The sequence below is a fragment of the Hemicordylus capensis genome, chromosome 1 (genome assembly GCF_027244095.1).
Source record: "Hemicordylus capensis ecotype Gifberg chromosome 1, rHemCap1.1.pri, whole genome shotgun sequence".
In the NCBI taxonomy this organism is placed as follows: domain Eukaryota; kingdom Metazoa; phylum Chordata; class Lepidosauria; order Squamata; family Cordylidae; genus Hemicordylus; species Hemicordylus capensis.
In genome coordinates, this window is record NC_069657.1 from 167,627,402 (window position 1) to 167,648,434 (window position 21,033).

The following is a 21,033-nucleotide window of genomic DNA, read 5'->3' on the forward strand; positions in this document are numbered from 1 at the left end:
TCCTTCTCATCAATATCAGGATATGGCATTAGCCCCTTAAATTTCTGCCTTCTGGCAGTAATGATCTGGATAAGGGAGAATAAACTGAAGCTGAATCCAAGCAAGATGGAAGTGCTCATTGGGGGTGGGGGCGGGTTGTAATCTGCAAAACAGAATAGAACTTCTGGTTGAGGTTACATTCCCCCAGGGAGAACAGGTTCGTAGCTTGGGAGTGCTCTTGAACCCAGGTCTCACCCTGGTGCCTCTGGCTGGGGCTGTGGCCAGGAGCATTTTTTACCAGCTGTGATTGATTCAAGAACTCCCACCCTGTTCCTTGAGGAGAATAACCCCAAAACAGTGGTACACCAGCTGGTAACCAGGTTAGATTACTGCAGTGTGTTCTATATAGGGCTGCCTTTGTACTTAGTTTGGAAACTTCAGTTAGTCCAAAATGCATAAGCCAGATTGGTATCTGGGGTATCCTGGAGTGACCACATTATTTCTGTTCTTAAACAGTACACTCGCTGCCGATATGTTTCTGGGCAAAGTACAAAGTGCTGGTTATGTTACCTTTTTAAAGCCTTGAATGGCTTAGGTCCAGGTTACCTGAGAGCGTGCCTTTCTCTACAAAATCTGCACTGCTCATTAAGATCAGAAGGGTTCTGTCTTTGGGTGCCATCAGTTCATCTGGAGGTGAGCTGGGATCGGAACTTCTCATTTGCCACTGGGTTATGGAACGTGCTCCCTGTCAACATGATAGGATTATCTTCCTTGAAGGCCTTCAAGAGAGCCTTTAAAGCCCCATCTTTTTAGCCTGGCTTTTAATGTTATCTAGTTTTAATTTTATTCTGGTGTAGATGTTTTTTAAATATATATATTTTTAATGTGTTTGGTTTCAATGTTAATTTCCCTAAGTCACTTTAGGTAGGGCGGTATATAAATCGAATAAAGCAAATAAAATAAAATAACCTAACCCACGTTGAAGAAAAATAAACGTTTCTTGGTTTTTAAGCTCTCTCATAATATGGTAGGCAGTTTCACATCCTGTTTGATTGTACAAGAACTAGTCAGGATACTGCCATATGTAAATATTTACTAGTTCTAAATTAATAAAAGCAATTGGGCTGCATCCAGACTAGTTATCATTGGAATCTATGAGGCTAAGCATCCAGAATAAGGCATCACTGAAATCAATGAGACAAATTAGGCATGACTAACATGAATCCCATTAGTTTCAGTGGATTTAATAATGACTAACCTCATTTGAATGCTCACCAATGTCATTTCATTACAATGTTTAAGAGAATAATTAATATGCCATACATGTACATGTTGCTTTTAGTAAAACTCCTAAATCCCATTATTTTCAATGGGGCTTAGTCATGGCTAACTTAATCTGGATGCTGCCCAATTCCATATTAGAGTTGATAATAAAAATATTATTTAAATAATAGTTTAAGATTAATAATATACCATCAATGTACATGTTGCTTTTAGGAAGAATGAACATATAAGTCCTTGTCCCATAGGGTTTACAATCCATATATTGACACAAGGGAGACAACAGAGAGAAGTAGAGGCAGGGATAAATGGGGAAGAATATCTTATTATTATTATTATTTATTTACACAGTCAGACAGGTGTTATTGACTGGTTTGTTTTATCCAGACATCGAGTCCTTCCCAAGGACCTAGGATGGCTGAATTTTATTGTCAATGTTGTTGCTGTTGTTATAGATATCGTTGCAGAATATAGGCTGTTCCCAGTAAAGCTGCTTTTTGTAATTGGCTGATGGTGATTTCTGTGGCCCCTATGGTGTTGAGGTGCTCTTCAAGGTCTTTTGGAACTGCACCCAGGGCGCCAATGACCACTGGGATTATTTTGGTCTTCTTCTGCCACAGCCTTTCAATTTCAATTTGTAGATCTTTGTATTTGGTGATTTTTTCTATTTCTTTTTCTTCTATTCTGCTATCCCCTGGTATTGCTATGTCGATTATTTTGACTTGTTTTTCTTTCTTCTCGATTACAGTTATATCCGGTGTATTGTGTGGCAGATGTTTGTCTGTTTGTAGTCGGAAGTCCCATAATATTTTTACATCTTCATTTTCTTCAACTTTTTCGTTGTTGTTGTTGTTGTTGTTGTTGTTGTTGTTGTTGTTTTACATTTATATCCCGCTCCAAGGAGCCCAGAGTGTTGTACTACATACTTGAGTTTCTCCTCACAACAACCCTGTGAAGTAGGTTGGGCTGAGAGAGAAGTGACTGGCCCAGAGTCACCCAGTTAGTATCATGACTGAATGAGGATTTGAACTCAGGTCTCCCTGGTCCTAGTCCAGCACTCTAACCACTACACCACGCTGGCTCCGATTATCTCAACTACATATACCTGGCATATTTACAATAATCTTAGTTACCATTTTTTCAGTGTTGTTTTTCTACTCTGATGCTGCAGTATTGTTGCTTTGTATTCAAGAATAAAAATAAAAGTTTTTGTTCCCCCGCAGGACTTTTTACCTTAATCCTGGCTGCAGTGTTTCCAAGTAACAGCGGAGATAGGTTTACCCTTTCAAAATTGTTAACTGTCGTTTTAAGGTAGGAATATAGACTCCTTAATCTCCAATTTTCTTCTTTCCCACAGGCTTGAGTTTTCTTATATACTTCTAGAGCACTGGATTTAGTAGTAAAGGCTTTGTCACCGTTTTTAAATGCAGCACATGGTGTACAACTGTTGAGGAAATAAGTTTGCAGAATGTCTGCTGAAATGTTGCTGCTTTTTTGGCAGCAGCTCTGCCCATAATTGTCCAAGGTTCCATTAGCTACCAGCCACCCAGAATTAGAATTGTCACAGCCCTTCCCTTAACTACTTAGGTTAATATAGCCAAGTGAACAATTTAAATCATGACGCTATGAGATTGTCTAAAATTAGGCTGTCCATATAGAGTATGGATGCTACTATATACTTTGTATTTAAAAGGCTTACTTTGCTTTAAAGGACTTTTTCACATATTATTCAAAAGACTTACTTTACTTTTAGTAAACAAACCCTTGCTGACGGAAAGTGCAGTGTCAAATTCAGCTACTTATGGAATGTACCCTGCACAGTGAGTTCAGTGGCTTCAAGTATAACTGAATGGTATTTGATTTCCACTCTCTCACAAGTCTGCATTCAAGCAGTTATGACACTATGCTTGTGACCTTTGTTAGATTATTTATGACTGGAGATCAAGAGGGGAAATTGTGCTTTGTTGATACCATGTTCTTTATCCTCACTGCTGAGGTGCTCCTGCTGATATTCTGGAATATCTGAGTGGCTCTGGCCTTGCTTATCTTGTGCAAACGTTTCAACTTGTCATTCAAACAAATGACTATTGCAGCCCAAGCAATATTGTCAAAATAGTGACTGGGGATTGGTAACCCAGGAATAATCAAAAGTACTAACTTTTGGAAAGTTAGGAAGCAGGACAATTTTGCAACAGTGCAGTTGCCAACTACATTCTCCCACCCATCCAGCCACTGCCATCATTCCTGGCTACTATCCACTGCTACTAGCTTTGATCTCCCCAAATCATGGTAGTGTCAAAAGAGAAGCCATATTTGTTCTACTTTGCTGAAGATGCTTTACTTCAGGAAAGCAGAGCAACCATGGCTTTTGACTTCTGGCATAATGCATATAGAAATGCAAGTCATGAACTAACTACTAATGTGCAAAGTGTGTGCTTGCCTAGAGGATTACTGTTTCCTAATCAAGATTAAGTGTGGATGAGCTTACTTGAAGGCGCCAGTCCCAAGCACCACATTTTTGCTGCTGCTGTTTGTGAACAAACCAGTGTAGAGAAGCTTATAGAGCTATAGAGTGATCTGTAGGAAATTCATACGCCTGGGTTCTGCACCTGCGCAGGAACGTGTGAGTGGAATATCCAAGTGGCACTCACACTTGGCTTGACAGTTTATTTTGGCAGTTGGAAAGCCATTCCTTAGTTCCTTTCTGACCACCACAGTGTGTACCTTGTCAGTCTGTACGCCTCAGCTTTTGGTTTGGTTCTGTGAATGACATTGGGCAGATTTGATTAGAAATGTTGGCTTGGGCTTCGACTGTATTTTGCCTGCTCTCAATCTTATTGGATGTCAGTTAAGTGTTTTTAGTATCTCGGATTTTTGGTTTGACTCAGTTTGGCTTTTGGCTTTATCTTGATGGATGTTAAAAAGACTTTTTTTAAAAGTGTAAGGGGTTGCCATCAGTAGTGGCCGGTGAGTAATTCTTTTAGGAGTAAAATAATAGGTGCTTACCTCCATTCTCGCCGCACCTGAACACTGCTCAGAGAAGCAGCATGCTGCCCAGCACCCCCTGTGGCGGGGGATTGCCTCCGCCATTCACCTGGCCGCGGGTGGGGGATCGGCTCCGTGGAAGCCAGGTGAGTGGAAGAGGCGATCCCCCACCACAGGGGGTGCTCGGCGGCACGCTGCTTCTCCAAGCAGCATTTAGGTGCAGCGGGAGCAGAGATAAGCACCAATTATTTTACTCTTAAAAGTGCCTCTTGCCACCCCTCCACCAGTGCCCTCACCGGCCGCTACTGGTTTCTATCTACAGACTGCCACAACTCCTGCCTGTTCTGCCTGGGCAAGAGTCATAATATGGGCACTTGCAAGATTTGCACAATGTTTTCCTGACAGACTCTGAAAAATAGAGCACTTTGTCTCGGTGCAGCGCTCTACAAGCAGGCATTTCAACCAGTGTTCTCTCTTAACTTTTTTTCATCTGCGTGCAGAATGAGTTTTGTTCTGGGTGACAGTATCAAGGCAGTGTGTGCGCACATGCATTCAGAATGGGGCCTTCCTGATTCAAACTGAGTGGGATCTAAAATTAACTGAGATTACACATCACACATCAGAAAATGTGTGAGCACACTCACATGCACACAACTAAGAAGGAATAGTGATTTCAACTGCCAACTCCTATGCCTTGATCTCCACAACCATCAGTATCAGTGCCAGGAGCTGCAACAGCTGCTAAACCCCTACCTTGAACACCAAGTGGATTACACTTCAATTGAACATGTTTTTAAGTGTCCAGCTGAAGTGTCGAGGAGTTCTACCTCATCAATGCACCACAGAAAGCATAAGAAGTGTAAAGCTTCTGAGGAGGAGCTGTCTATCTCCCCTTCAGAGATAAGAGCTCTGCATTTGCTTCAGGCACAAGCGTTCGTACTCCATCTCCTTCAAGGACCAAACTCCCCCTCCTCAGTATCAGGGCCACACTGTTCCTTGACATTGACACTGAGGGAAGCAGCTGCTTCACAGTTGATGGAGAAGTCAACACCAAGAGCGGGTTCTGTTCAATAGAGGGAAACATCACCCTCAACATCGAGGGAGAGTATTCATCGATATCAAGAGTGGGCATCCTCTGTGTTAGTCTTGGTCACTAGAAGATAAGTTGCCCTGAGCATTAAGAGGGGGGACACCTCATCTTTCACCCTCAGCATCGAAGGAGGAAGTGCCTCAGACCAAAGACACGGTGTCTCCTTTGGTATTGATTATCGATGTCGAGGAGCAGAATCCACTTCAAGAGATGGAGAGTCCACTGGATCAGGTGGCTATGTTATCCCTACTACAATTCCAAAGAGAGGACTCTATCCATCTCAACGTTTAAAGGATTTCTCAGTCAAGGTGGATGTTGAGGTATGATTAGATATTGACATTATGGTTGTGCCAAAAAAACCTTTTAGGTCACCAGTGAGATTTTACTCTTCACAATACTCCACACACACTAGGCATAGCTTTCTGCCTGAGGGTGCTTAGGATTTTTTTAGGATGAGGTTAGGGTTTTTCAGATTGCTGTAAATTCACAGGTTATTGGGGCCTTCCTGTGACATACAACTACTCACATAGCTACTCACATAGCTACACGTGAGTGGGATGAACACATGGAATATCATTGTACTGCATCTCCATGGCTCCCATACGATTATGAAGAATAGTTCCTGTGGAAAGCACAGTGGGCTTCTTTGGAGTGCATGAGGGGCAACCATCTCCGTTCAGTAAATTTAAGAGCAGCGCTGCCTGTTTCTCAAGCACATCAGAGAGCTCCAATCTTCAATCAGTCATTATTGGTATGGTCACAGACCAGCAAAGAGCTCCAATCTTTAAAACCACAATACCAGTTCCTTGACATTTCCTGTCCATCTCAAATAACCCAACCACGGGTGATAACCTCCTCTGTTATGCAGTGCCATTTGCAGTTACCTCTATGTAATTTGGTTCATCTTGGACAGCTCAGCCACCAGTAATTGCATCTTCTGCTACCCAAACTAATTATTCACATGTGCAGATGGCACAGGTGGTAGAGTCACAGGCTTGGCTCCAAAACTACAGTAAAATTTGCACAAGTAGTTCAGCAGGAGGATCATGTCTCCACAGCTGAAGCTGAACCTACTGCGACTGAGCACCCTTCTGATCCATCTCCAGAGGACAATTATTATTATTTACCTTTTATATCCCACTCTTCCTCCAAGGAGCCCAGAACAGTATACTACATACTTAAGTTTCTCCTCACAATAACCCTGTGAAGTAGTTTAGGCTGAGAGAGAAGTGACTGGCCCAGAGACATCCAGCAACTATCATGGCTGAATGGGGATTTGAACTTGGGTCTCCCTGGTCCTAGTCCAGCATTCTAACCACTACACCACGCCGGCTGTCCAAACTAGACCGTCAATTTCCCCCACTGAGGAATTGAACGCCTACCACGTGCAAATATTGGAGATGGCTGAAGCCTTGGTACTAGAAATTAAGCAACAAACCTCTGTGGTTTAATATCCTGTTCATTATTTTATGACAGCAGCCCAATTGGCACAGCCAGTAGCTCTTCCTATGCTCCCAGTTATATCCCAAACTGCTCAATCAGCATGGAAGACACTCAGCACTTCTACACCAACCTCTAAAAGGTTGGAAGGCCTTTACTGGGTGCAGGAGGATGACTGCTTTTTCTTGTTGAAGCACCCGATTCCAGATTTGCTAATGATAGATCGTGCTATCAAATCTAGCCAACGACATTCTGCTCCAGTAGGCAGAAAGGGTTGCAAGACTGACAACATGGAAAGAAGTGTTTATTCAACAGCATGTTTATCAGTAAAGATCACAAACTATGTAGTCTGTATGGCAAAATTTCATCCTCCTTTATGGGAGGAGTTACATCAGGATGTTGAGAATCTCCCAGAGGACTCAAGGCAGAGATTTGTAGTTACCTTGGCAAAGTCCACTGACATCACTTGGCAGCACTTAATTACTGCCAAGAACTTGGCTGAAACAGAGTCTTGGGCTTTGTCAACCGCTGTATCAGTTAGAAGGCATGCTTCGCTTTGCTCTGCAAACCTGCAAAATGAAATAAAAAAAGATTGAAGACCTTCCATTTGATGGGAAAGGCTTGTTCAGTGAAGAAACTGAACACAATGGAAAAGTTAAAAGTCAAAGTATACAGCAAAAAACTTTGTCTACTGGTGCCCAGCCCTATTTCTCTTCACTTGATAAACCTTATGGTCATCCAAAACAATCATACAAGCCTTCAGAGATAAGAGATTATGGAAGACCCTATCACCAGTTTCACTGCAAGGGTTATGGGTCTCAGGGCAAGCAACAACATGGTTCCTGCCATAAACAGCAGGATCCAAACAAGCAGCATCTTGTTTAATGCTCCAGCTATTCAGTTGGCTTCTAGATAGAATACTTTTAAATGAAAGAAAGGTCTCCATTAGGCATAATTATGCCTACAAGTGGGGGAGATTTAAGTCATGTACAGGGTTTTACTCCTGAGGATGTAACAATTAGACAAGAACTTTTATATTTGACAAGTTTAAAATGCAGTGGTTTGGCTAATGTTTCCCTGAAGTTCCACTTGGTGGCGGTATTTTCAAAACTTACAGGATGGAATGGTAGGACTGCATTTTCTCAGCCGGATTGCAAAAGATCCCTGAAGGGGCTAAACAATTTATATCCTCCAGTTAGACACAGTTCAATGAAAGGCTCCAATTAAACAGTGAGCCTTTCATTGGTTCTTTCGACTCTGACTGAGCCACCTTTTGGGCCAATGGCTACAATTTATTCAATTTTCATTGAAAGCTGCTTTTCTAGTAGCCATAACTACTGCAAAGAGAGTTAGTGAGTTAACAGCTGTAAGAATTGACTCGCCATATACAAAATTTTATCGTGGCAAGATCCTCATGCAGATGGATCCTTTTTTCTGGCAGAAGGTGGTGTCAGATTTTTGCCTGAATCAGGATATCGTGCTACCTACACTTCAGAAACCCTACAAAGCTTCTAGAGACATCTTTATATGCACTGAATATCTGGAGGTCACTCTTATTTTACTTAGATAGGACTAAGGCCTATTGTAAGAGTAAATATCTTTTTGTAGCCTATAAAGGTAGACCAAAGGGCCTCCGTATATCAAGGCAAGTTTGTCCCATTGGTTGGTAGAACTAATCTCTTTAGTTCACAAGGTCCAGAAGATAGAACCACCATGCATAATTAGAGCTTAAGCAACAACTGCAGCACATTTTCCAGGTATCAAAACTGAAGACATCTGTAAGGCGGCCACCTGGTCATATGAACTGCCTTTTGTGAAACACTATGCAGTTGACCTTTATTCTGCTTCGGAAACAAACTTTGGGAGAGGTGTCTCTTAGAGGGTCTTGCAATAGCTTCCTATTCCCTCCGCCTGGGAAAGCTCAATAAACACCTAGGCCGTATGGATCACGCTGTGAATAAACAGGTTGCTCACCTTTAACATATGATCTGCATGTGATCCATGGGCATTCATAAGACCCTCCCATCTTCCCCACAGCAATGTGAATAGGAAAAGTCTTACCTGTGCTCTTTAGAATGCTCCATGAAATTATTGTCATTTGGAAGTGGTCGTCCAGGAACTGAAGGAATGGCATTCCAACAGCTGAAATAAATGATTGTGCTGAGCGTGAGGGGTGGTGCATAAGCACCATGAGGGGCATGGATATTCCACGGTGAGGTGCTGCACAGAACCCAGGCTTATGAATGTCCAAAGATCACTTACAGATCATAAATTACAGGTAAACAACTGTGGTGTATGCCCCACCCCCAATTTTCTTCCACTGTCAAGGGTGGGTTGTTGTTTTTTTGACGGAGTAGGGCTGTAGATATTTTTTCATTTTTGCTTTCCCTTTTGTATTCAAATGGCCACAACAATAGCAAAAACATGTAACAACGATTATTGGGTTATATTCCCTTTTTATTATTTCTAGTTTAATAATTTATACACTTTCTGTCCATGCTAAAACAAGCAAACAGTGGTTTACAGTGAACAAAGCATAATTCAAAACAACAAAATGCAATATCAAAAATACAAAAACAATACAATTAGTATAAAAGCAACAACAGCGTTAAAACAAACCAATTTTTTAATCTAATAAAATTGTACTTCAAAGACTTGTTGAAATAAGATTATTGTGACCTTTCACCAATTTTAATTCTATATAGCTTAACCTGCGCAGAGCATCTGCACATTAGTACTTGATTGCTCCCCTCACCTCTTGCCACAGCCCCCCTCACCTCAGAGATCTCTCCACCCTCACCTGCTGTTCCTCCTCCTCCTCCTCCCCATTGTTTCCATACACACCCCACCCCTCTTGGTCACTCATGCCCTCAACTCCTTCCTGTGGCTTCCAGCGGCATCTGGTGGGCCACTGTGCGAAACAGGATGCTGGACTAGATGTGCCTTAGGCCTGACCCAGCAGGGCTGTTCTTATGATTGTGGCTGCAGCATTGTGGTGCCTATTGGCCAAGCTGTAGCTCCTATCCCCCAAGACTTCCTCACATGAGCCCTGATCCTTCTCCTCCCCTCAGGAGCAGCAGCAGCAGTTGACCGGGCCCTTCCTCGCTGCCACCTTGGTCGCTTATTCCCGTCAGGCTTCTGACAGGCCCGGGCCCATCCCTTGTCTGTCTGCCTCCCTCCACCAATGTCCTCGGTAGCCCCAAACAGCAGCAGTGATTGACTGGGCCCTTCCTTGCTGCCACCTCTGGATGCTCATTCCCTTCAGGCCACTGACAAGCTCAGGCCTGTCCCTCTCCCTTCCTTTTTTCTCTTCTTCCCTCCCTTCTTTTTCTCTCTTTCTCTTTCCAACACTTGCTTTTTCCCTCTGTCTTTCTTCCCCTCCCTCCCCCTTCCCTCCTTTCTCTCTCTCTCTCCCCCTTCCTGAGTTAACAGATTTTGTTGATCTTGTTTCCTCATCTAATTCATACAACAGCAGCCTTCTTCTCCTGAAGGGGCTCTTTTCTCCCTCACAACCCTTCTCTTCACAGGCCCCTGCCCACTATCCTACACCTACACACACACACACACACACACACACACACACACACCCCTACCTCTCCTCTACAATCAAGAACATCTTCCGACTAGTAACAGTTTCATTCCAACTGACCTTAACCATCACAGGCTCCTCCTCCCTGTCGGCATATGGAATCCCCACTGCCCAATCACCATGTTGCTTCTGCTCTCACAGGCCCCTCCTCCCTATCCACATATGGAACCCCACTTGCCACACATGGGATTAGCCACAGGTACACCAGAGAGAGAGAGAATAAATATTTATTTATTTATTTATGAGATAATGAGAGTTATCACATTAGTTTACCTTTCGACATATAGTTGATCCTAATATGGAAAGAATGTATGAAATACATAATGCAAAATATTCATATGATTGTAAGCAGCAATAAACTTAGTTTGAAGTGTTGTTCCATATAAAAATTATTTCTAAGCTTTCATTAACTTAATACTTTATTTTTTTCAAATAGCATTGGTGGTGTGGTCCTTGTGAATCTATCAGGCTCTGAGAAAACTGATGGAATAGGTATGTTTTTCAAAACACATGTTCTAAAAACTGGTAATATCTGGGTAGATATTGTTGTACTTTTTTGGGATAGTTTCCAGTAATTACAGCAAAACACCCCTGATTTGTATATTGCATTGCAATACATTAAATTGTACTACATTTTTAGAAGTGTGTATTTTCAAACTGTTGAAAAATGAGTAAAGGCATGAATGGCATCTTGAAGAGAAGGTCCTCAGAACTCCAGCTGGTTCTGAGGATTCACTCATCCCTCTGGAAACCCCTAGTACTATGTGTCCTCCCATTGTCAAGGTCCTCACAATTTTCAGGAATGGCTTTTTTGGGTGAGGGCTGCAGGAAGTTGCTGTGGGGTAAATGGCACAAATACACCTCGACATTCCACCACTGTTTTTAGCCTACTTTCCTTAAGGAAAGTAAGCTTATGAGATCACCCTGCTTGGACCAATTTAAACTAAATTTGGTACAGTTGCAGGGACACATGGTGACACCTCAACAGCATAGATTGTGACATCCACCCCAATTCCAGATGGTGGACACATGAACATTTGAGGCTTAAGTGGGCTAACTTGTGAACCGCCTAACCGATTTGAACCAGATTTAGTATGATTATAGGGATGCATAGGTATAGCTTGCTGGTGAATGTTTTTAATGATGGCATACACCCCAATTCAAGATGGCAGACACATAAACATTTGAGGCTTAAGTGGGCTAACTTGTGAAGATGGAAATTATCTATTAAGATTATAGTGAAAGGAAAGTAGGCACAGAATCATTGTTTTTTAAAAAACAAAACACCTATTTCTATATGGGCCTGTCAAATTTTGGTATTTTACTTCATATAATAATGATTTGATTGTAAATAAAAATCATTAGTATTCTGATTTTTATAAGAAATTCTAGCCCATAATATAGGCTGACATACAGAGCAAGGAAGTACTGGTGTGGTGAGAAAGCAGCCTAACAGAACTTCTAAACTAGCTGCATCTGTGTGGTAGGGTAGCAGCAATTTTTTATGCCTTCCCCTTCCCCAGGAAGCTCTCTGTGCCATCTGAAAATATGTTCCTGAGGGTTGCACAGCCCTCATATGGGGATATATTTTTGAGTGGCACAGAGGGTTTCTTTCCTGGGAGAGGGAAGAACATAAAAAAGCTACTTCCCTGCCATACTGGTGCAGTTAGCTGGGAAGCTCTGTTAGGCTGCTTTCTCATTACACCTGTGCTTCCTTGCTCCATATACCATCCAACGTTCTTACTACTGTTACTTGAATTAAACGTTTATGTGTTTTATTTTTCAGGGTCCTTGTGGTCTCTTGGAGGAGCTATGCTTTATGCAATCTATATAGTTATGATAAAAAGGAAAGTAGACAGAGAAGACAAACTTGATATACCAATGTTTTTTGGTGAGGAACTAACTTTTAGGGGTGGGAATCTGGGATCATATCTTCAGTTTTTCAGAAATGTGACTTTGTGAAATATTAAGGACTTATCAGGACAGTCTCTTGAGGAGGGCTAGATGATGATGATGATGATGATGATGATGATTGTCTTACTTTGCTACAACTAAGAGAAGAAATGCCTGCAGAAAAAGGAACCCCGCCCCCCACCGCCGCCATTGGTGGTTGAAAGGCTAAGTCATTGGCTCCATATGGATGAACTTTTTCTATACCTTCATCTCACATCTCCTCAACCTCCTTTTGCAGTGGCTTGGGGAAAGCACTTCTTAGATTATGCTAGGAAGGTGCACTACTCATGGACTTTTTAGATAAGCTGCTCCAGGGTTGTGCTGTGTCCACTTGCACTGTGCTACCACAACTATGAGGGCAGGGCACATGGGTGCATATTTTGGACAAAATTTGCTCCACCTAAACTGCACTCCATATTTGCTGTTAAAATCCCTTTTTTTGTTAAAAGCAAAAAGGCACCTTTTAAAGTGGCAATTCTCTTATATTTATTAGGGTGAGAGCAACTGGCCCTATCCAACCCCAGCACAGCATCCCTCCTGTGGCTGCTGTTTGTATCTACCTGATGTCTGTTTTTAGACTGTGAGCCCTTTGGGGATAGGGAACATATTTTTTTATATAGATTGTTTTGGAAACTTTTGTTGAAATGTGATATATAAATAGTAGTAAGCCACTTCATGCTTTTCTTGATGGAGACTGCATATTCAGTGCCTCTTCTGCTTCACTAGTTTTACAATGCTGGATTAGAGGTTTAGAGCGTGGGAAACTGGAGTGTTAGGAAGCTACCCCCAAGGTAGCATTCCACATGCAGGTACAGTGAGACAGGCAGAGCTGAAGGGTTTCAATGCGTGGATGAGACGTTGGTGCCAGGAGGAAGGGTTTAAATTTGTTAGGCACTGGGATACATTTTGGGGAAAGCAAGGCTTGTACAAAAGGGATGGGCTTCACTTGAACCAAGATGGAAACAGACTGCTGGCACTTAAAATAAAAAAGGTTGCAGAGCAGTTTTTAAAATGACGTCTAGGGAAGAGCCGAAAGAAGCTGGGCAATATCCGGTTTGGCAAATACCACCTTTTAAAGTGCGAGGGTGCAGAGCATTCAGATAAAACAGAAGGGGATAGAGCAGAACCACATAAAGAGCAGACAGGAGCCTGTGCCAGCTGGTCAAAGAGTCAAAAGAAAGATAGCATACACCAGGTGAGAGATTCAGCATATAGGTGCTTATATACCAGTGCCAGAAGCCTCCGAGCCAAGATGGGTGAGCTAGAGTGCTTGGTTGCTAACACAGAAATAGATATAGTGGGCATAACAGAAACATGGTGGAACAGTGAGAACCAGTGGGACACTGTTATCCCTGGATATAAACTCTATAGAAAGGACAGAGAAGGTGCCTTGGAGGGGGAGTAGCATTTTATGTTAAAGAAAGGATAGAATCTAACAAGCTAGAAAACCTAGGAGCACCCCAGTCCTACACAGAAACCCTGTGGGTGATAATACAAGGCCTGAAAGGAAATGTGCTACTGGGGACGTGCTAGCACCCTCCAGATCAAAATGCTGACAGTGACTGGGAGTTGCAGGAGGAAATCGGGGATGCGTCAAGGATAGGTAGGGCTGTAATAATGGGAGACTTCAGTTACCCACACATAGACTGGGTAAATTCACAGTAAGGTGAATTTACAGTAAGGTGAAAGAGGTCACATTTCTAGATACGCTGGATGACTGTGCCCTAGAATAGTTAGTCTTGGAACCAACCAGACAGAAGGCAACCTTGGACCTAATCCTGAGTGGCACCCGAGACCTGGTGCATGATGTCAGTGTCATCGACCCTTTAGGGAACAATGACCATAGTGTAATCAAATTCAGCATACATTTGGGGAGAGAATCACCAAAGAGGTCTAACACAGACATTTTGAATCTCAGAAGAGGAAACCTCTCCAAAATGAGGAGTATGGTGAAAAGAAAGCTGAAAGGGAAAATCAGGAGTATCACTTCACTCCAGAATGCATGGAGTTTACTTAAAACCACAATACTAGAAGCCCAGTTGGTTTGTATACCCAAAAGGAGGAAAGGTGCCACTAAGTCCAGGAGGATGTCAGCATGGCTAACAGGTAAAGTCAAGGAAGCCATAAAAGGGGAAAATACTTCCTTCCAAAATTGGAAGACCTGCCCAAATGAGAACAGAAAGGAACACAAACTCTGGCAAAAGAAAATGCAAGGTGACAATAATGGAGGCAAAAAGAGAGTTTGAGGAACATCTACCTTAAAGCATCAAGGGGAATAACAAAAACTTCTTTAAATACATCAGATGCAGGAAACCTGCCAGGGAGGAGGTTGGACCGTTAGACAATGAGTGAGTGAAAGGGATAATAAAGGAGGATATGGAGGTTTCAGAGAAGCTAATGAGTTCTTTGCGTCCGTCTTCACAGCGGAGGATACTGAGCATATACCTGTTCCTGAACCAGGCTTTTCGGGGATGGAGGCTTAAGGAACTGAGTCAGGTAGAAGTGACAAGAGATGATGTTCTAAACTCTCTGGGGAAAAACTGAAAACTAGCAAATCTCCAGGGCCAAATGGCTTCCATCTAAGAGTCCTCAAAGAACTCAAATGTGAAATTGCTGACTTTGCAAAAATATATAACTTATCCCTACAATCGGGCTCTGTACCAGAGGACTGGAAAGTAGCAAATGTAACACCGATTTTCAAAGAGGGATCCAGGAAGTTACAGGCCGGTTAGCTTAACGTCCATTCCAGACAAATTGATGGAAAGCATCCTCAAGGATAAAATTGTAAAACACATAGAACAACAGGCCCTGCTGGGAGAGAACCAGCATGGCTTCTGCAAAGGTCAATCTTACCTCACAAACCTTTTTGTGATCCAGGTGACAGTATACTTAGACTTCCAAAAAGCTTTTGACCAAGTTCCTCATCAAAGACCCCTGAGGAAACTTAGCAGTCAAGGGATAATGGGACAAGTACATGTGTGGATTGCTAACTGGTTGAAGCACAGGAAACAGGGGGTATGGATAAATGGAGAGCTCTCACAAAGGAGGGAAGTAAGAAGTGGCGTCCCCCCAGGGATCTGTACTGGGACTGGTGCTTTTAAATTTATTCATAAATGATCTAGAAGTAGGGTAAGTAATGAGGTGGCCAAATTTGCAGATGATAGCAAACTCTATTGGGTAGTGAAATCCAAAACTGATTGTGAGGAGCTCCAAAAGGATCTCTCCAAACTGGGAGAGTGGGCAACAGAATGGCAAATGCAGTTCAGTGTTGGCAAGTGTAAAGTGATGCACATTGGGATGAAAAACCCCAACTTCAAGTATACATTGATGGGATCTGAGCGGTCGGTGACTGACCAGGAGAGGGATCTTGGGGTCATGGTGGATATCTCGTTGAAAGTGTTGACTCAATGTGCGGCAGCTTTGAAAAAGGCTAATTCCATGCTAGGGATCATTAGGAGGGGGATTGAAAATAAAACGGCTAATATTATCATGCCCTTATACAAAACTATGGTGCGGCCACACCTGGGCTACTGCGTACAATTCTGGTCACCACATCTAAAAAAGGACATTGTAGAACTAGAAAAGGTGCAGAAGAGGGCAACCAAGATGATCAGAGGCCTAGAGCACCTTTCTTATGAGGCAAGGCTACAACACCTGGGCCTATTTAGTTTAGAAAAAAGACGACTGCAGGGAGACTTGATAGAGGCCTATAAAATCATGCATGATGTGGAGAAAGTGGATAGAGAGAAATTCTTCTCCTTCACATAACACTGGAACCAGGGGTCATCACATGAAATTGATTGCCAGGAAATTTAGGACGAACGAACGGAAGTTTTTTTTTCTCACAACACATAATCTACTTGTGCAATTCTCTGCCACAAGATGTGGTGACAGCCAACAACCTGGATAGCTTTAAGAGGGGTTTGGATAACTTCATAGAGGAGAGGTCTATCAATGGCTACAAGTCGGAGGGCTATAGGCCACCTCCAGCCACAAAGGCAGGATGCCTCAGTTGCAGGGGAGTAACAGCAGGAGTGAGGGCATGCCCTCAACTCCTGCCTGTAGGCTTCCAAGAATTTAGTTGTATTTGTGTTGACTCTTCCTGTCTTCAGTTCCACTTCACCATTGTAATCAGCCAGTAATACACTTGTTAACTATATGAATTGGATAGCATCTTAGTTTTTTTACCAGGTTCTGCAGTAAGGACAACTTTGCATTGCTGTCTAGCTGCTACCTTTCTCTGAAATTGCCTATTTGTACTAATCCTTCTGAACCTAGCCTCATGTGAAGATTCTTTTTTGCGCGGTCCATGCTGTATATGCCATCTGATTTGGGTTGGATGGCTATACAAGACCTGTTTCAACAAAGGCACTACGTTTATGGAACTTCTGTCCAAGAGAAGCCCATGTTGCTGCTTCTCTTTTAGTGTTTTGGATGTCTGATAGAGAGTACTCTGAACTTTTGGAACTGCCCAGTTGTTAAGCTTTATTTGCTTTGATGTTCAGTTATGCCTCTGGTATTTTGTTTTAGCTTTTTAATTTGTTTATAGTGGTGAGATTTTTAACAATTTGGTTATATTGTTAAAAAGAAAGACTAAGTTAATAAAATTGGTACAATTGATCTGAGACTTTAGCAGTAGAAGTTCAAAAATAAGGTTTATTTCTCATTTCTTAACTGAATATCTCCAGTTTCAAATGAAGATCAGCCTTCTAGTCAGAAGAATATATAATACATTAGTAGTTCCCTTTAAGAAAAATATAGCACTTTAAAAATGTGGTAAATTGTGTGAGTATTGTTTTTGTTCTTTGGTTCTTTTGTTACTAACATTTATTATTAATCTGGGTTTTTGCAGGTTTTGTTGGTTTGTTTAATTTGCTGCTGCTCTGGCCAGGTTTCTTCCTATTCCATTATACTGGATTTGAGAAATTTGAATTTCCCAATAAATTAGAACTCAGGTGCATTGTCCTGAATGGCCTTGTTGGAACTGTTCTGTCTGAATTCCTCTGGCTGTGGTATGTACATCTTTCTGTGTCCACTCTGGGTGCTTCCACACTAGAGTCTGTTAGTGCTTCCAAAACATTGCTTATGTGCAATTAGCTGCAAGTGGAACTGAAGCAGAAGTTCCTCATGGCATTTAATCTCATATCTTAACTTGCAGTGCCCTACACCAGAGCCAAGATCCTTCTGTACAATAAGTTTCATTCAGCAAGGGTTCTTTCTAGTGCTTAATGAAAGCTTTCTGTTGGCAGGTCTAGCCCATCTTAGTACTTCCCTGGTTTGTTCAACTGAGAGATTAATGCTCAGTTATTATTTATTTAGTTTTTGTCTCTCATAGGAGAGGAGTTGCTTTCCCCCCCTCATATTAAAATAATGCTAGTTTGCTATAATGGAAATCAGTTAGTCCCTGTTTGGGGACAGAAGCTTATCAATCAATCAATTTATTTCAGTCATTGACCAAAAACATCACATTACACAATAGCCAATTGCAATTTACATAAAATGTGACAAAACATGGCCACTATAATTAAAATTTGCTAATAAAAAGACTAAATAAAATTCATCTGAATGTCCTGGAAACCTCTCAAGCAAAGGAGCAATAAGATTTAAACAATCATCCTTGTAAAGTGCACCATGTAGGATAACATGCTCAATAGATTCAATAACACTCATTCCACAAAGGCAAAGGCGAGATGTATATGGCACTCCTCTAAACCTCCCAAAAAGTACTGCTGAGAGTAGCACATTTAAACGTGCTAAAGACAAGGCCCGCCTAAACTTAGGGAGAGTGATGTTAATTAAATAGGTAGCTGGTTTACTACTGAAAATCTGATCTCCTAAGTACAAGCCTTTCAGAATTTTAGCAACTTCAGACTGTAAATCAGTGTTGGAAATAGGTTGCTTGATAACTTTCCCCGCAGTATCATGCCCCAGACTGATAAGGGTGTCAAGTGAAAGCCCGTAACATTGGGATTTTGTTTTGACAAAGTGTTTCCAAGTGGAATCAAAAGGATCAGTTAATACCAAATGGGCAAGTCTGGGTTGAAGAAAGACCAGTTTTAACTAGAATGCAAAAATGCACTTCCAGTACTCCGCTTCCATCGAGTCAAGGCCCACTTCCTGCCTGATAACAACATTAGGTACACATCTGGGAAGCTGTAATATAGTCCTAATGAATTCTGTTTGGACAGCTTCCAGAGATACAAAATTATTATAAGGGCCAAGCTGAGCTCCATATAATAGTTGAGGATAAACCCTGGCAGTACACAATTTAATAGCAGCCAGGATGTATAGTGCTCCTTTTGTAAAATAGAATTATCTGATCACATATGCCGAGGCTTGAGCGTTCGGGGCAGAAGCTTAGTTAGTCCCTGTTTGTGGGCAGGTGCTTACCAACTAAGTGCCAATTTAGCTCTAGTCCCAGCCATGTAAGCAATGGTAACATTAGGGAGGGGCACCATGTGAGTAAGATTGAAAAGTTAGTGTTTAGAGACTTAGTGTTTATAGAACTAAAATATCAATATTAACACTAATTATATCTGTGTGAAATTGCATTTGCTAGTCACCTTATATTTTTAGAATTTTTGAACCGGAATGTATAAAATTAGAATTCATTAATTGAAATTGAAAATAGTTAGATTTGGGGATTGGTAGGTAAGGGAACAATTGAACTGGACTTTTAGTTTTGGATGTTTTGATCTTGGTGTATTGGGTGTTCCAGCATTATCTTCCACGAGCCTAGTAAGGCTGTAAATAAGTAGATGAATAAAAAAAATCTTACGAGTTTTATAAGTAACTAGCACTTATGTATTTACATGATCATAAAAAGCTTATAGTGTACATGCACGGAAATTGCTTCTTCACCTCAACAGTGCTTTAGCTGTTTTAGCTTTTAAACTCTTTTTCTATTTTAATATTTTCCTAGGGGCTGCTTTCTTACCTCCTCACTGATAGGCACACTTGCCTTGAGCCTTACAATACCTCTGTCCATAATAGCTGATATGTGCATGAATAAGGTAATATAAACTTTATTGATGACAGTTGTGAGCACTGCTAGAATCCTAAACATTTATAGTTCTTTTAGTCTTTCTGAATTATGAAAGATTGTTGTTTTGTTATATATTGTAATCTGCATTAGACATTTATTTATTTTATTTAAAGATGTGTATTCCACCTTTCCATTTCAATAAATAGATTATCCAGAAACTCTGTCAGAGGACAATTTAGTATACCTTTGATAGAGGGAACTAGTTCATAAATTGTACTTAATTGCAAATACTGACTTTTATTTCTTCAGCAATAGCATTTAATGTTTTCTGCCTTAAACTATTCCTTCTTCTTTTCATCAGTGAAATATCACATTTCAGCACCTTTAGGTTTTAAGAATATGTTTAGCTCTCTCGGACCTGGTGCTAAGTCGTGCGAGGCTAAGGGGCAAAGCCCTGCACTGCATCCCCTGATGGTACCTGGTGACAGAAAATCAGTGGACATTGCCTTCCCTCAGTACCGCCACTAGAACAGTAGCACTGAATAAGGAGGAAGTCCACCCACTGCCACCTGGTGAGCCCCTTCCTGTTTGGCCCTGCCCTGGCAAATTTAATGAGGTGATGGTGAGCAACAGCAGTGGACATCCTCCTCCATCATCAACAACAAACAACAAATACAAATATTTATATACTGCTTTTCAACAAATGTTTCCAAAGTGGTTTACATAGAGAAATAACAAATAAATGAATAAGATGGATCCCTGTCCCCAAAGGGCTCATAATATAAAAAGAAACATAAGATAGACACCAGCTGCAGTTACTGGAGGAACTGTGCTGGGGGTGGATAGGGCCAGTTACTCTCCTCCTGCTAAATAAAGAGAATCACCACATTAAAAAGGTGCCTCTTTGCCCAGTTAGCAGCACAAAGGGCTGTTTTTAATTTCCCATGCTGAACCCTATGATGTTGTGTCAGGGAGCTGTGGCATCTGGGAAATCTAAAATGGCTCCATTATTGAAGGAGGTGTAAATCCATTGCTCCTGTGCTGCCCACCATCACCCAGGTAAGCTTGCCCAGGGCTCAGTGGGGCGGGTTACCAGGAAGTGATGGATAGCAGTGCATGCTGGGGCTTTAGTGTTTGGCCGGCTGGGCCTTCAGATAGGCATGGACCCTTAGGCTAATGCCCAATCTAGCTGACTACTGACACTGTCATTTAGCTACCCATTTATGATGGTTTATTGAATGTCTCTTTATGTTTAATAGTATTAATTACAGCAAAATTGCAAGTACCATCATCACAAATAATTAAAACTATGCAGATTATTAGAAGAATTAATCCTTGACAAATGGCCCTAAATATATTTTTACTTTATCAATCACTTTTTGCACAAGTCTCAAAGCAACATATAAAACATTTGAAACAAAGAAACGATTAAAAACCATTTGCCAGACAAATATATTTTGAAAAGCATCAACAGAAAGCAGCCACCCTAAAAAACCAGTGGAAGAAACTTGTTTTCACCAACTGTTAGAAGACAGAGAGTGATGAGACAGTCTGGGCCAAGCAGGACAGGAAGTTCCATCGTCTCGGTACAGCCATCAGAAAGACTGTCCGTGCATGCCAGTGGGACCTCTGCAGGTGTTGGAACACAGAGAAGATCATAATGAGCAGGTAGACTGATACACAGACAGACAGTCCTTCAGATACCCTGGGTTCAAGCCTTTTAGGATTTTA

General features: G+C 41.6%; 1 protein-coding gene across 7 annotated transcripts in view; it reads left to right on the forward strand.

Moving 5' to 3' along the window:
• The window catches only part of SLC35F5 (solute carrier family 35 member F5), a 63,627-nt gene that overhangs the window by 26,154 nt on the left and 16,440 nt on the right, over positions 1-21,033 (forward strand). For 6 of the 7 annotated variants that reach the window (XM_053276377.1, XM_053276404.1, XM_053276395.1 and 3 more), the window contains 5 exons: positions 2,484-2,571; positions 10,801-10,856; positions 12,151-12,255; positions 17,170-17,329; positions 19,240-19,330. In XM_053276377.1, coding sequence (XP_053132352.1) covers positions 2,484-2,571; positions 10,801-10,856; positions 12,151-12,255; positions 17,170-17,329; positions 19,240-19,330 — 500 coding nt within the window. The remainder of the gene's footprint in view (positions 1-2,483; positions 2,572-10,800; positions 10,857-12,150; positions 12,256-17,169; positions 17,330-19,239; positions 19,331-21,033) is intronic. The other variant, XM_053276412.1, reaches the window with a different exon arrangement.